This window comes from Lithobates pipiens, unplaced genomic scaffold, assembly GCF_037356315.1.
Source record: "Lithobates pipiens isolate NorthernLeopardFrog02 unplaced genomic scaffold, aLitPip1_a1.2 Scaffold_37, whole genome shotgun sequence".
NCBI lineage: Eukaryota > Metazoa > Chordata > Amphibia > Anura > Ranidae > Lithobates > Lithobates pipiens.
The window spans coordinates 20,036,899-20,053,040 of NW_027507825.1; the positions used below are offsets into that span (position 1 = coordinate 20,036,899).

Below are 16,142 nucleotides of genomic sequence, written 5' to 3' on the forward strand. Positions count from 1 at the left end.
AGCTACTGCGCATGCGCGAGTCCCGCAGCGCTTTCTGAATGGGACGCGCTGTGTTCAGGAACACACAGTTCCCAGAACACAGCGCGACTCATTACCCAGAAGACGCCGCGATGAAGACAGAAGACAGAAGATCTCCGCGGAGGAGGAAGAGGAAGATTAGGAGAAAGTGCCTAGCAACAGGCATTTCTGGTAAGTAAAAAAAAAAAAAATTTTTCATTTTTTTTTTTTTAGATTTTTTGTAATTTTTAACATTTTTTTGTTTTTCAGGGTGGCCCTCCCCTTTAAAATAAAACTGAAACCATTATACAGGCACACCCCACTTTTAAAAAGAAAGTAAAGGCACTTAATATATATTTTTTTTAAATGCAACCTGCAAGGCAAAGGCATAATGAGCTAGTATGCATAGCATTATGAATAACTTACCTGGGAACGAAGCCCCCGAAGCAGTCCTCCTTCTTCATCTTCACTGCTGCCATGTATCCCGGAGTGACTTCCGGGTCTCGCTGCTCCAGCGCTGCGATTCGCCAGAGCCGCGATGACGTCATTCCCGCGCATGCGCACGGGAGCAGACACGAGTGGCATATCGCCGTGATCTGTGGCTTGCCCAGTGCGCCTGCGCCGTAGACAGCGGTGCCTGTATTTTTGTAAATATCTCCTAAACCGTATAGGTTTAAGAGATATTTCTTGGACCTACAGGTAAGCCTTAATCTAGGCTTACCTGTAGGTCAAAGTAGTTTGTAAGGGTTTACAACCACTTTAAGTACACAATGGGGTTTATTTACTAAAGCTGGAAAGTGCAAAATCAGACCCGCTTCTGCATAGAAATCAATGAGCTTCCAGGTTTTATTACCAAAGCTTAATTGAACAAGCTGGGAAACTTATTGGTGTACTTGTCATTTTAAAAAGACAGACACAGCTGCAACAATATACCCTATTACACAGGGAAGTGCAGAAAGGGACAAAAGACAAAAAAATCTCTGAATAAAGTTCTAAGATGTTGCAATAAACTTTTTTTTTTCTGCCTGCTTTCTTCTTGACAAATCACAGACCTAATTTCTAAGCAACACATTTGCATCCTTCTGAACTACAAGTTGGCCCATTTCCCAGAAAAAAAAAAAAGCATGCATTTTTAAAAAGATCATTTACATATTCACTCATCTCTCCACCCCGCACACTCCGTAAGAAAAGTGCTGATCAGATTTGCCTGCAGAACCAGACACAAACACATGTTGTTAGCTCTCCGACTGTATCCAACAGTCTTTTTTAGCCTTCAGATGGAACTCTACCCATGTTCCTCAAGGAGAGACATCCAAGGTAACCACTCGGTAGTGCCTAGTTCTGTGCTGTTTGCTGCTGGCCTCTTAGGCAACATCATTGCCCTCATAATTCTCTGGCAACACAAAGTAAATGGGAAGACCAAGAAGACTTCAGTTTTCTACATTCTGGTAACGGGACTCACCGTAGTAAATCTCACGGGGAAGATTATTGTGTGCCCAGTTGTAATAGCTGCTTATTCCAAAAATGAAACTCTATTCCAGCTGACTGGGAACCAAAATCTGTGCCATTTTTTTGCTTTTTGTATGACATTCTTTGGCCTTGCGCCCACCCTCATCCTTTTGGCCATGGCTGTTGACTGTTGGCTGGCTCTAGCCTATCCATTTACCTATCAGAGACGCATCACCAACAAAGTTGGGCTTATGGTCCCTGTTGTGGCTTGTATTTTCAGCCTAGGCTTTTGTTCGCTGCCTTTTTTTGGAATTGGGAGGTTTGTACAATATTGTCCCGGCACCTGGTGTTTTATTGAAATGACCATGAGGAACTCAGCTCTTGGGGATCGCATCTATTCTATGCTCTTCGGTACGATTATGGGACTAGTAGTATTGGCCATCATTTTCTTCAATGCGGCCATCATGAGACATCTCTATACAATGTACCGGAATAACAGCAAGAGGATCGTTGTTCGTGCCAATGTTAGCAACAAAGGGATGGATGGGAACCAAGCTCAGATGAAGGAGTCAGACCATCTAATTCTGTTAGCAGTCATGACTGCTTTATTTGCTGTCTGCTCGCTGCCTCTGACTGTACGTATGTAGGAGTAAATATTAATTAGTATATTTTATAGCAAACTTACATATGACTTAATTTCTATAATGCAATTGTTTTTTTTTTACCACCACTTCAATATGAGAGGTAAAGGGGCTCGTTCACAGGGACAGTACATAAAATATATTTTGCCTCCTTACCCTGTTTTTGAGTTTGGAAGTGGTCCCACCTGTTGAATGCAAAATGCTGTCTAATGTCGCGTACACACGATCGGAATTCTCGTCGGAAAAAGCTCTGATGGTTTTCCCAAAAGGAATTCCGACGGAATTCGGCTCAAGCTGTCTTGCTTACACACGGTCACACCAAATTCCGATCATTTATAACGCGGTGACGTACAACACGTACGACGGGACTAGAAAAAGGAAGTTCAATAGCCAGTAGCCAATAGCTTCCGTCTCGTAGTTGAATCTGAGCATGCGTGATTTTTTGGCGTGTCAGAATTGCATACACACGATTGGAATTACCGATAGAAAGTTTTTCCGTCGGGAAAATTGAGAACATGCTATCGATTTTTGGCTGGTGGCAACTCGGACAGCTAAATTCCGATGGAGCGTACACACGGTCGCATTTTCCGATGAAAAGCTCTCATCTGTCTTTTTCTGGCCAGAAATTCCGATTGTGTGTACGCGGCATAATTCTTGCCACAGCAGCAACATCCAACAGAAGTTCAATCCCTTCTACAATCTATCCAAATCTAAACTAAAAGTTTTGGGGGTTTCTCTGACCCAGTGCAACACCAGATCAATGTTAGCCCTTGTACACACGGAGAATCCGTCGGAATGTGTCCTATCGGACCGTGTTGTCGGATAATCCGACTGTGTGTGGTATGCATCGGACTGATTCCGTCGGAATACCCGTCGGACCCAATTTTCCAACTTGTTGGAAATATTTCCCGTCAAACTGGTCCGATCGGACATACTCCGATCATGCGTAGAGAATTTTGATCGGACCAAGTGCCACGCATGCTCAGATCAAATTCCTACATCAAAGCTATTGGCTACTAGCCTGAATGTAGTCCCGTCGTAACGAAATTACGTCATCACGTTCTGAAAGATCGGATTTTTCGACAACTTTGTCCGACCGTGTGTATGCAACAGTTTCGGACAAGATCCGACGGACAAAATCCGATGGATTTGGTTGTCGAAATCTCCGACCGTGTGTACAGGGGCTAAGTCTTCCTGATCTCTAACAAGCTGCAAACGTGTGGCAATAACAAAAGCTCATCTGTTCTGCCCATAGTACCGGAATTTCATTTGAGAAGATAAAGTATTTGTTCCGATACCAAAAATTGGGCCAAAAAACTTATAGGAAAAAAATCTGATTAGCTCTGCTTGGTTGCTTTATGTAATTGTATACTTTTCTTTCCTTAAACTTGAAAGTGTTTTGGCACTCAAGCTGAACTATGTCTGGCAGCTGAACAGTCAGTAGAAAGACAAATAGCGGATCTTCCAAAACATGGAATCGCTGCACCAGCAAGCACAGAAAACCTGTTCAGATTATCTCCAGGACTTGATTTTTCTGTAAATTCAAAGGGGTACATCCAAGAGATGCTGGGGCTTTAATCCGTAGGGCTCATGCACACTGGGGTTTAAAAAATTACATTTTAACAGGCGCTTGAAATTTCTTTTTAGCCTGTAAAAGCACCTCTATGTTAGCCTAGGTGTCCATGAACACATAGGAGTTTACAGGAATCTTGGAAGAGGATCATTTACAGGCTGGGAAAAAAAATAATAAAAAAATAATCGGCACGTGTTGACAAGAGCTATTTGGGCAGAAAACACGCTTGATGCAACTAGATGTATTTAGCACTTAAGCATTCCTTCACTGGCTAAAATAAGTTAATTTTCAGGCCAATACAATTCATAAGCTCTCAAATGCTTGACATGCCTAAACACACATGCAAAACGTGGCTTTAGGGGCTTTTTTAACCACCTTAATTAGGGATGCACGATGCCATTTTTTTTTACAATGAGTACAAGTACCAATAGCTTTTTTTCTTTTTTTTTTTAGTACTCGCCGATACCAATTACCGATACCTACCGCGACTGTTTTGTTTTAACTTACTTCAGCTGTCAGCAACGGTACAAAGCATTGAAAAGTTATTTACAAATTAAATAAATAGATTAAATGGAGGAGAATAGGGAGTTAATTAAAGTGGAGGGCCACCCTGAAAAACAAAAGTACATTAAAAATTAGCAAAAAAATAGAAAAAAAAATTTGAAAATGTTTTATTTTTTTTAAACTTACCAGAAATGCCTGTTGCTAGGCACATCGTCCTAATCTGCCTCTTCCTGCTCCGCGGTGATGTTCTGTCTTCTCTCCTCCGTGCGGCGTCTTCTGGGTAATGGGTCGCGCTGTGTTCTGGGAACTGTGTGTCCCAGAACACAGCGTGCCCCATTCACAAAGCGCTGCACGACTCGCGCATGCGCAATAGGAAACGGGCAATGAAGCCGCAAGGCTCCACTGCCTGTTTCCCTTAGTTGAAATGGTGGGGCCGGGACCCGAGAGCCGAGGGACGGGTCGGCCGACATCGTGGGCGCCTTGGACAGGTAAGTCTGCTTATTAAAAGTCAGCAGCTACAGTGTTTGTAGCTGCTGACTTTTAAAACATTTTTTTTAAAGCTGGCCCTATTTCTGATTTTAGGTGCTGAAAGCAGTACAATTACTGTGCATGGAAATTTGGCGTTTTATATTGCAGGCCTGCAATTCTTAGGAATAACTCTCTTAAATCTGTTCAAACCAGAGTCTAGTACACATCCCGGGTATGATAAAGTTTATAATATAATAAATAACGATAACAAATAATAATAAAAATTATTTAATAATGTAATCAAATCCAAAAACACTGAAATTTGCTAATTTGCAGAATTGTCGCTGTCATTAGATTTAGTGGTTGATGACGGCTCTCTCCACAAATCGCTATCGCTCAATTGTGCAAGTGATTGTGCAATTTATTATCACTGTTTTCTAGTGGGTCTAAAATCACTTTTGACATAAAGGGACACTTTTTGGTTGCTATGGGCAATCTCGAAATTCCAGGCAGAAAAAAACAGTATTTATAATATAAAACTGCATGCAGGGCACTGGACAGACCACTAGGGACAAAGGGGGTGTGTATTTTTTTGTATACAGTACTACTGTATGTGTTTTGTATCTTTTTACTTTTTTGAATTTGGCGCCGATCTCCGCTCCCGTGCGCCGTAACGTCGCAGGGAAGAGAGCTCAGCGGCACTCGGGCACTGTGTGACTAGAGCGGAGGATGGCTCGCACACACAGCGGGGGGACATTGCTGGATCCAGGGGACAAGGTAAGTAAGTTTCCCTGTATCCTGCAATGCGATTCTGAGGCCGCGTACACACGCGGGGACTGTTCGCTCAACTTTGTCCGCTGAACAGTGTTTCAGCGGACAGTCCGCTCGTGTGTGGGCTTTCAGCGGACAGTTTCAGCGAACAGTCTGCTGAACAAGGTTTTTCGGAATTTCCGAAAAACTGTCCGCTGAAACCTTGTTTCAGCGAACAGTCCCCTCGTGTGTAGGCTTGTTCGTCAAACAAAGTTCCGCGCATGCTCAGAAAGAATTTATACGCCGAAGGTTGCATTGCAGTGTATAGGACGTCGTTTTCTAGTCCCGTCGTACGTGCCGTTCACGTCATCGTGCACGGTTTCAGCAAACTGTTCGTACGTCGTGTGTGGCCATGTCCGTCCATGCTAATTTTGAGCGGACTGTCCGCTGAAACTGTTTGACGAACAAAGTTGAGCGAACAGTCCCCGCGTGTGTACGCGGCCTTAGTCTGGCTCGGGGTTACCGCTCGTGGTACTGAAATTCCAGGAGGTGCCAGTCTCGGGATTACCGCCAGGCAGGTTAAGGCTGATTCGAGTAAATTAAGTTTTATTAAGGGGTTAAACAGAGGGACATTTGTTCATCCCATTTGATCTGCAGATGAAGAAACAGAAATATACAAAAAGAAACAATGTTTCTTTTAATTTGAGTGTTTCAGGGCTGAGCAATGTTGGTAATAAACATTGCTAGTTGCTTTTTTTTTTTTTTTTAACATGAATTTTTATTGAGAAGTTTTCCAAAGTGTAAACAGAGTATACAACTATATAAAAGGTACAGAAAGCAAGAAGTGGTCACAACAATTGTGTGGTAGATCTGTCACGAACAATAGAATGTACATCATTGAGTTCAGCATATGAGAATATAGAAAAATCAATTAAAGGAAATCAAGGAAAAATATTTAACGCATGTTGCTGCGACTAACTTAAAAATAAATTTAAAGTAAGATAACGTAAAATAGTTGATAGGATGGGTCCTTCAAAACCAAACTTTCTAAGCCCTTGTACACGCGGTCGGAGATTCAGACGGAATGTGTCCTATCGGACCATTTTGTCGGATAATCCGACTGTGTGTGGTCTCCATCGGACGGTTTCCATCGGAGTATCTGACGGACCAACTTTTCCAACTTGCCAGTAAAATTTTCTGACAAAATGCTCCGATCGGACATACTCCGATCATGTGTAGCCTACTCCGACGGACAAAGTGCCACGCATGCGCAGATCAAATTCCTAAGCCAAAGCTATTGGCTACTAGCCTGAACGTAGTCCTGTCGTAACAAAATAACGTCATCACGTTATGTACAATCGGATTTTCCGACAACTTTGCATGACCGTGTGTATGCAACAGTTTTGGACAAAATCCGTCGGACAAAATTCAACCGAATTGGTTGTCAGAATGTCCGACCGTGTGTACAAGGGCTAAGAGTGTGTGACCCCAGTGTATTCTGTCAAATGCCTTCTCCGCATCCAAAGAGAAGAGCAGAGAAGGCACCCGACAGGACCTTGCATATTGGATAACGTTTATAACGCTACATGTTGCGTCCGATGCTTGTCTACCTGAGGTAAAGCCCGATTGATTTGGGTTGATCAATGTAGGTAGGATATGAAGAAGTCTATGTGCCAGGATTTTAGCATAGAGCTTGACATCTGTATTTAGAAGTGATATGGGACAAAAATTAGAGGGGGTGTCTGGGCTTTTACCCAGTTTTGGGATAAAGACCACATACGCTTTAAGCATCTCAGAGGGGAATGAAGTGGATGATATAAGGATGATAAAGTTAACCAGGGCTTGGTGTCACAGAGTTGGAGCCGCTGGAGGAGGCCGGAGAGGCGCCGCCGGCGCCATCTTTGATCGGGCCGTGGGATGACGGGGGAAAGAAGTGTGGCAGCTTCTGTAGCTAGGATGAGCCTTTTCCGCTTGCGAGGCATCTCAGTGTGAAGGCCGGTACTTAGGAGAAATCCTGGGGCAAAGAGGGCCGCTCGGGAACACCTCGGCACGTTATAATTCCAATGTCTGGCACGGAGCTATCTGCTCAGGCGTTCATCCAGTAGCTCGGTAGCCAAGTTCCCCTGCTTCCTTTTTTTTTGACAGCTCCAATTACCGTACTTCTTCAACACTGGGGAGACCCACTGACAGCTCAAAGACCGAGCCTGAAAGTATCAGTTCCAGGTATTGGTGCATTTGCACGAGTACCGATACTTGTGCAAATACTCTGTATCTGCACCCATACTAGTATCGGTGCAACCCTAACACCACTTTACCTGAAATATGGCTACAGCGTGATCCTCTCATTCTGGGAGGTATCCATGGACGTCCATCAGGCTCGCTCTGTGATCAGTGTTCTTTGGATACAGCAGATCACACATTAAGGTAAAGGGCCAATCACAGCTGATCACATGTAAACAGACCTGCCGGTTAGCGTGAGTCTTTTTCTAACATGCTGTGTCTGTGTGAGGAAAGTAGAGCTGATAAGCAGCAAGCCTGTCAGATTGTTTCACTGATAATCAATGCTCTTATTATCAGTGCAGCTTATCAGTGCAGGATATCAGTGCAAGCTATCAGTGCAGCTTATCAGTGCACATCAGTTAAGAAAAATTATTACTTATTTGCAAATTTTGTAACAAAGAATTTTTTTTTTTTTTCAAAAAGTTCTTAAATACTACCACAAGAAAGCTCGGTCTCAAAAAAAATATATAAAAATTTTATTTGGGTACAGTGTTGCATGACTATGCATAGATTTATTATACTTGTAGGATCCCAGTGGAGCCTGGAAACAACTGTAGTAGGCACCGCTACTCCCCTGATCTCTACTAGCTTCCAAGTGCCATGGCGAGGGTCTGTTCTGCTGCATTGTGAACACAGGAGGTCACCTGCTCAACATGGGTGCCATTCAGATAACAGTGTGTATTTTCCTCAATAGGTGTAAACTGTTCTCTGCTTGGATTGGGTGAAGAGGCAGGGAGATGACATGACAATCTCCACCTTATCTAATCAGAGAAGGCATGGCATTCATTGATAAAATGCAACGCGTTCTCTGAATGGCGAGCTCTTGTGTTCAGTGAGCAGCACGGCAGTGGCTCAGTACAGGACCCAGAAGCTAGTGGAGATCACTGTAGTAGCGGTGTCTACTACAGTTCATTTCCAACTTCCAGCAGGATCGGCCGGGTATGGTAGGTATGTGTATGTGACTAGTATGAAAGCGCTTCCCCCACGTGACAGATTATAAATGATAAATTACAACAAATGTTGTGTAAATATCAAATTAAAGTGCAAGTGCAACAATGGAGTTCATATATAGTTCATGAAGTTCACAAAAAATACACAAAATTTCATGAGACTTCAAAATCTTCTTAGTTCGCAACCATTTCCATGTGCAAAATAAATATATCTTCTCTTTTGCCTCGTTTCCACTGAGTGGATCGATTTGGTTTGGTACGGTACGCTATTTTGAGTGTTTCCATTATGAAAGCAGCCCATACAACCGAACCATACCGCACCATTCAGGGTCCTGCTTCAGATGTGGGGCCATAGAAAATGGTCCGGTACGGTTAGGGCGGAGCTACGATACATTCCACTGATTGGCGGACAGAAAAAACATCTGCCAATCAGTGTGAGGCCACGCTAGGCATTTTTTCTAAACCCCATATGGCCCCTGGTGGTCCGACTTGCAGTGGAGACGCTCACCTGAATAGGCCAGACCATTCTAACCCTTCCAAACTGTACCGACCCGAAACCGTTCCACTCAGTGGAAACGAGGCATTTGCCATCTGTTACCAACTACCTGAACACACTTTGAGGACATCTCAAGCTGACATTGGAGTTCCAGCCTGTAGGACAACAAAACCCAGCCATCAGTACAAGTGCCTGAGACTTCTGTCATGAAGTCCATGATATCTGGTGAGTGTAATGGTACACAAGAGGGGAGCACGGACTGCATGAATAGAATCCTAACAGCACTTAGGATTCCATTTGTGCGTCACCTCAGTTCAGCCAATCAAACTGGAAGGATGACTGGTTGAAAATGAAAGCACTGGGAACCGGGGAGAGCCACTGACAGCGCATTGCTGGAGGGCTCCATTTGTAGGTAAGTCGGTCATAATGTACTAGCATGCAATTCATACTAGAACATTATGACTGCTCTAAGGAGGATTAATGGGAAGGAAAGCGGGACCCTGAAATTTTGGCCTTGAAAGAAGAACTGCAATGGTACTGCAATGCTAGTGGCTTGTGTCGCATTTGTAAGGCAATGCAATGGAAGTGGGTTGTGTCTCCACAATGTAACATGTTACCACAACAAATGGTAAAAACACATGTTAATAATAACTGTGCAGTGCCTAGTGGAGTTTTATGCATGATGAAAATTATTCCAGAGAAATCAATATAAGAGACATTCAGACCCCTGCTATGCAGAAACACTTCCTATTAGTAGAGGAAAAAAAAGTAAAAATTCTGGGGAAGACAATAAAGCAAATGAGGGGTGAATAAGCAGCTTCTTGGAAATCTTTTGCACCATAGGCTAGGCGGTGAGGCACTAAAAATAAATCGGTCCGCTGGGACCAAGAGGAAATCACTACTTGTCATTTTTTCCCAAGGAAAGCTTTCTCAGTATAGGATGCAGACATACTGTATGCTCCGTTCCGAATCCCTATGGAAGAGGGCCCGTCATACAACAATAAAGGAAAATGGTAACGTGTTTATAGTACTTACACATTTGAGCTCTATTACATGTGCTCTACACACAGAGCCAGCACCCAGGCTGTGCAGGGGAGGTAAGGTCTTGGTATTTGTACCTGGAGCGATATACATCTTTTACTTACACGTTTGAGTTATTTGAACATTTGCCTTGAAGTTAATTTTTAACAAGTCTTAGAGATTTTATTTGATTGTCATTTTCTATTTTGTTGGTTTTGTTTGATTTATATATTTGTAAGGCAGCCAGGAAATAACTCTTCATTCATTCGAACAAACCCAGGGCTTAAAATGAATGGAGCAAATGTTGAAGTGTCCATTGAAAAAGTTAGACTTTTTGTTTTGCTTTAGACCAGTGGTCTCCAAACTGAGGTCCAAGGGCCGGATGCTCCTCTTTGTTTCCTTTTATCTGGCACTAGGGAACCTCTTCCTACCACTGACACCAATGATGGGCCACTATTCCTACCACTGACACCAATGATGGGCCACTATTCCTCCCACTGACACCAATGATGGGCCACTATTCCTCCCACTGACACCAATGATGGGCCACTATTCCTCCCACTGACACCAATAATGGGGCACTATTCCTCCCACTGACACCAATGATGGGCCACTATTCCTCCCACTGACACCAATGACGGGCCACTATTCCTACCACTGACACCAATGATGGGCCACTATTCCTACCACTGACACCAATGATGGGCCACTATTCCTCCCACTGACACCAATGATGGGCCACTATTCCTCCCACTGACACCAATGATGGGCCACTATTCCTACCACTGACACCAATGATGGGCCACTATTCCTCCCACTGACACTAATGATGGGCCACTATTCCTCCCACTGACACCAATGATGGGCCACTATTCCTCCCACTGACACCAATGATGGGCCACTATTCCTCCCACTGACACCAATAATGGGGCACTATTCCTCCCACTGACACCAATGATGGGCCACTATTCCTCCCACTGACACCAATGACGGGCCACTATTCCTACCACTGACACCAATGATGGGCCACTATTCCTACCACTGACACCAATGATGGGCCACTATTCCTCCCACTGACACCAATGATGGGCCACTATTCCTCCCACTGACACCAATGATGGGCCACTATTCCTCCCACTGACACCAATAATGGGGCACTATTCCTCCCACTGACACCAATGATGGGCCACTACTCCTCCCACTGACACCAATGATGGGCCACTACTCCTCCCACTGACACCAATGATGGGCCACTACTCCTTCCACTGACACCAATGAGGGGGCACTATTCCTTCCACTGGCACCAATGATGGGACAGTATTCCTCCCACTGACACCAGTGAGGGGGCACTATTCCTCCCACTGGCACCAATGATGGGGCACAATTCCTCCCACTGGCACCAATGATGGGGCACTATTCCTCCCACTGGCACCAATGATGGGACAGTATTTCTTCCACTTGCACCAATGATGGGACAGTATTCCTCCCACCGACACCAGTGAGGGGGCCACTATTCCTCCCACTGGCGCCAATGATGGGGCACTATTCCTCCCACTGGCACCAATGATGGGACAGTATTCCTCCCACTGACACCAATGATGGGAAAGTATTTCTCCCACTGACACCAATGATGGGAAAGTATTTCTCCCACTGACACCAATGATGGGAAAGTATTTCTCCCACTGACCGCGATGATGGGACAATATTCCTCCCACTGACATCAATGATGGGACAGTATTCCTCCCACTGACACCAATGATGGGGCATTATTCCTCCCACTGACACCAATGATGGGGCACTACTCCTCCCACTGACATCAATGATGGGGCACTATTCCTGCCACCGACACCAATGATGGGGCACTATTCCTCTCTTACTACAACCAACAATGGGCAGACGTCCACTCACTGATACCAATTATAGGGCATTATTCCCCTCCTTAAAGTGGTTGTAAAGGCACAAGGTGTTTTACCTTCATGCATTCTATGCATGAAAGTTAAAACCTTCTGTGTGTAGCAGCCCCCCCCCCCCCAATGCTTACATGAGCCCCCTCGATCCAGCTTTGTCCATGAGAGCTTTGCCTATATGGAGACTCAGGCTGAGTTCACACCAGTGCGAACTGGATGCAGCTTTCTCCGCATTCAATTTGCATAACAGGAGTTTTTGACCAGCTCTCTACGGGGCTGGTTCACACATCTCCGCAGAGGCTCTGGTGCAAATTGCGCAGGAGCCCTGTGTGTCTTTTGGTCAATTTCAGGTTCAAAGTCAGCCAAAAATTTGGGCTGAAATCGGACATGAAACGGTGAATGGAGACTCAATGGGCTCCTGCTGCGATCTCAAGTGTGAACCCAGCCTTACACTCCTAATTGGCTTTTGGCAGCAGTGGGAGCCAATGGCTCTCCCTGCTGTCAATCACAGCCAGTGAGACAATCAGGAGATAGAGGGAGCGGGACAGGTCCAAGCTGCGGCTCCGTGTGTGAATGAACACACAGAGCCGCGGGTCAGGAGCGCACCTGCTGGGGAGCCCCCACAGCAAACTGCTTGCTGTGGGGGCACCCGGCAGGAGGGAGGATCCAGGAGCGCCGGGGTGGGACCTGAGAGGAAGAGGATAAAGGCTGCTCTGTGCAAAACCACTACACAGAGAATGTAAGTATAAAAAAAAAAATTATATAAAAAACAAGGCTTTAACCACTTCAGCCCCAGAAGATTTGGCTTCTCAATGACCAGGCCATTTTTTGCGTTACAGCGCTGTGTCGCTTTAACTAACAATTGCGCAGTCGTGCGACCCTGCACCTAAACAAAATTGACGTCCTTTTTTCCCCACAAACAGAGCTTTCTTTTGGTGGTATTTGATTGCCTCTGCAGTTTTTATTTTTTGCGCTATAAACAAAAGAGCGATAATTAAAAAAAATATATATCTTTTCATTTTTGCTATAATAAATATCACTGATTTTTTATCCAAAAAAATGCTTTCTTCAGTTTAGGCCGATATGTATTCTTCTACATATTTTTGGTTAAAAAATATCATGATAAGTGTATATTGATTTGTTTGCGCAAAAGTTATAGCGTCTACAAACTATGGGAAAGATTTATGGCATTTTTATTAATATATATATATATATATTAATAAAAAATTTTTTTTACTAATAATGGCGGCAATCTGCAATTTTTATCAGGACTGCGATGTTGGAGTACAAATTGGAAACTTTTGACACATTTTTGGGACCAGTGACAATTATACAGCGATCGGTGCTATAAAAATGCACTGATTACTGTATAACTGTCACTGACAGGGAAGGGGTTAACATTAGGGGGCGATCAAGGAGTCAACTGTGTTCCCTAGGTGTGTTCTAACTGTAGGGGGGATGGTACTGTGTAGGAGAGAGAGAGAGAGAGAGAGAGCGAGCGATATCGGTGTTCATACATAGTATGAACAGATGATCTGTCGCTACTCCCCTGAGAGAACCCTGTTTACACACACAGATCCCGGTTCTTGCTCTGTCACGAGCAATCGCAAGAGCCCAGTGCTCATCGCGCCCGCCGGGCACTCGCATCGGCTCAGGGCACACATTGTGGTCCACTAGTGGCCAAAAGGCGAAGCGACGTAAGGCAACATCGTTTCGCCCAGCTGTGCCATTCTGTCACAGTAAAACTGCGGCAGCTGGTTGGCAAGCGGTTAATATCACTTTAGGACCACAGGTACTATTTATTTTTTTATTTTTTTACTCCCATTGACCAGCAAGCTTAAGACAATATTTAGTCCCACTGACACTGGGGCATTTTCTAAACCCCAGGGCTAGTCTGGTCAGCTCTAATGTCTGAGGGTTAGTAAACTGAGCCTTTGTTTAGAAAGTTTGGATACCCCCCTGCTTTGGACCAGGGCCGTTTTTAAGGCAGGGCAAAAGGGGCAGCTGCCCTGGGCCCTGTCATTGTTGTGGGACCCAAAGCAGCTGCCTCATACTTGCCAACTATCCTGGTTTAAATTCCCTCGTCCCTTGAGGTTTTAGTCCTGTGCTGTGTCCCAATATCTCAGTGTGAAGTGCTGCTACTAATGCTGTCCAGCTCTGCCCTTTTGTTGTGTACAGATGACCCCGTGTTTACATGTAAATTACCAGCATTCATATGTAAATAGTGGCTGCATTCATATGTAAATAGCGGCGACCGGCGGCATTGATTTGTATATCATGCCTCCCTGAGGTCATATACACAGTAATCTCTAGCAACCAAGCAGAAATCATGTGCTGTAACCTCTAGTAACTAATCAGTGAGCCGTAATGTGTGCTGTAACCTCTAGCAACCAGTCAGTGAGTGGTAATGATACACTGTAACCTCTGGCAACCAATCGCAACCCGATCTGATTCAGTAAACTGGATTTGAGTCTAGCTGCTATTTATTTTATGTCTCAGAGCAGGTGGAGAGCAAAACTGCATGGGGGGAGGAGGGGGGGCCTCCAAGAAAAGTTTTGCCCAGGGTCCAATCAATTATAAAGACGGCCCTGCTTTGGACCCATGTAACCCAACGACCTTCTCCAGATTTCAGAAGGCAGTTGTGTCCTACCGAGCTGTGTTTTGGATCAGATAAGATTTGATTTGTTTTTATTTTATTTTATTGTATTCAATATTACAATTTTTACATGGTAGCTCACTGATAGCAGCAATAGAGGCACAAATGTGTCCATGGTTCTAGTTCCTGTTCCCTGTATGTCAAGCTTTGGATCCCCATTTATATCTCAGGCCTCCCTATTGGTTCTTTATTGAGATAAGCAAACTCCACTTTTACGGGAAATGATGAGATTTTTAGGGTCTATGACCAGTTTGTTTTAGTTTGGATTATTCTCATTTCTAAAAAAAAATCCGCAAATAGTTTAAATTTTACTCATGGATTTTATTTAAAAGTATTAAACCCAAAATGAAAAAATGTAATATATTGCAGTCTACTAATCACTGGATGTGGTGGCTGCATTAACTTTCTTTTTAAGGCTTTTCCCCTCCGTTTTCACCTGGTGATCTGGCCAGTAACACTCCTCCTGTATTAGAGCGCCTCCAGGGGCGGACTGACAACTCATGGGACCCCTGGGCAATAGGAGATTATGGGGCCCCCGGGCAATAGGAGAAGATTATGGGGCCCCCGAGCAATAGGAGAAGATTATGGGGCCCCCAGGCCATAGGAGATTATGGGGCCCCCGGGCAATAGGAGAAGATTATGGGGCCCCCGGGCAATAGGAGAAGATTATGGGGTCCCCAGGCAATAGGAGATCATGGGGCTCACAGGCAATAGATTATGGGGCCACACAGTATACACACACACACACACACAAATACAGTAGACAACAATATACACACACAGTATACATACACATACACACACTGAAAGGGTACTGGAGAGGCGGGGCAGCTATAATCTTGGAATTTTTTTAAAAAAACACAGATTTTTACATACTGTCCCTGGTTTTATTGAGGCTGGCAACCCTGATGGGGTCCCTTAGTGGCATGGGGCCCTCAGGCAGTGCCCGAGTGGTCAGTCTGCCCCTGAGCGCCTCCACTCACTCATCCACTGTATCTACAGGACAATTTAGCGACTCTTGAACAGCGGCATTGTAGAGGTTAGTGTTATGCCGCGTAAACATTCGTTTTTGACGGACTAGGTCTGGAATGAATCCGTTGAATATTACGATCGTGTGTGGGGCTCCAGCGGACTTTTATTCCCCAAAAGTCCAACGGACCTAGAAATTAAACATGTTTCAAATCTTTCCGACGGACTCGAGTCCGGTTGAAAAATCTGGTCGTCTGTATGCTGGTCCGGCGGTTGAAAAACGACGCTAGGGCAGCTATTGGCTACTGGCTATGAACTTCCTGTATAGAATGCATGAAGGTAAAAAAACCTTGTGCCTTTACAACCACTTTAAGGATGGGATTAATGCCCTATAATTGGTATCAGTGAGTGGACGTCTGCCCATTGTTGGTTGTAGTAAGAGAGGAATAGTGCCCCATCATTGATGTCAGTGGGAGGAATAC

General features: G+C 44.5%; 1 protein-coding gene across 1 annotated transcript in view; it reads left to right on the plus strand.

Moving 5' to 3' along the window:
• The first annotated feature begins 1,205 nt into the window (after positions 1 to 1,205).
• The window catches only part of LOC143956590 (prostaglandin D2 receptor-like), a 46,158-nt gene continuing 31,221 nt past the window's right edge, over positions 1,206 to 16,142 (plus strand). The window contains exon 1 of the mRNA XM_077466801.1: positions 1,206 to 2,081. Coding sequence (XP_077322927.1) covers positions 1,227 to 2,081 — 855 coding nt within the window. The 5' untranslated portion in view covers positions 1,206 to 1,226. The remainder of the gene's footprint in view (positions 2,082 to 16,142) is intronic.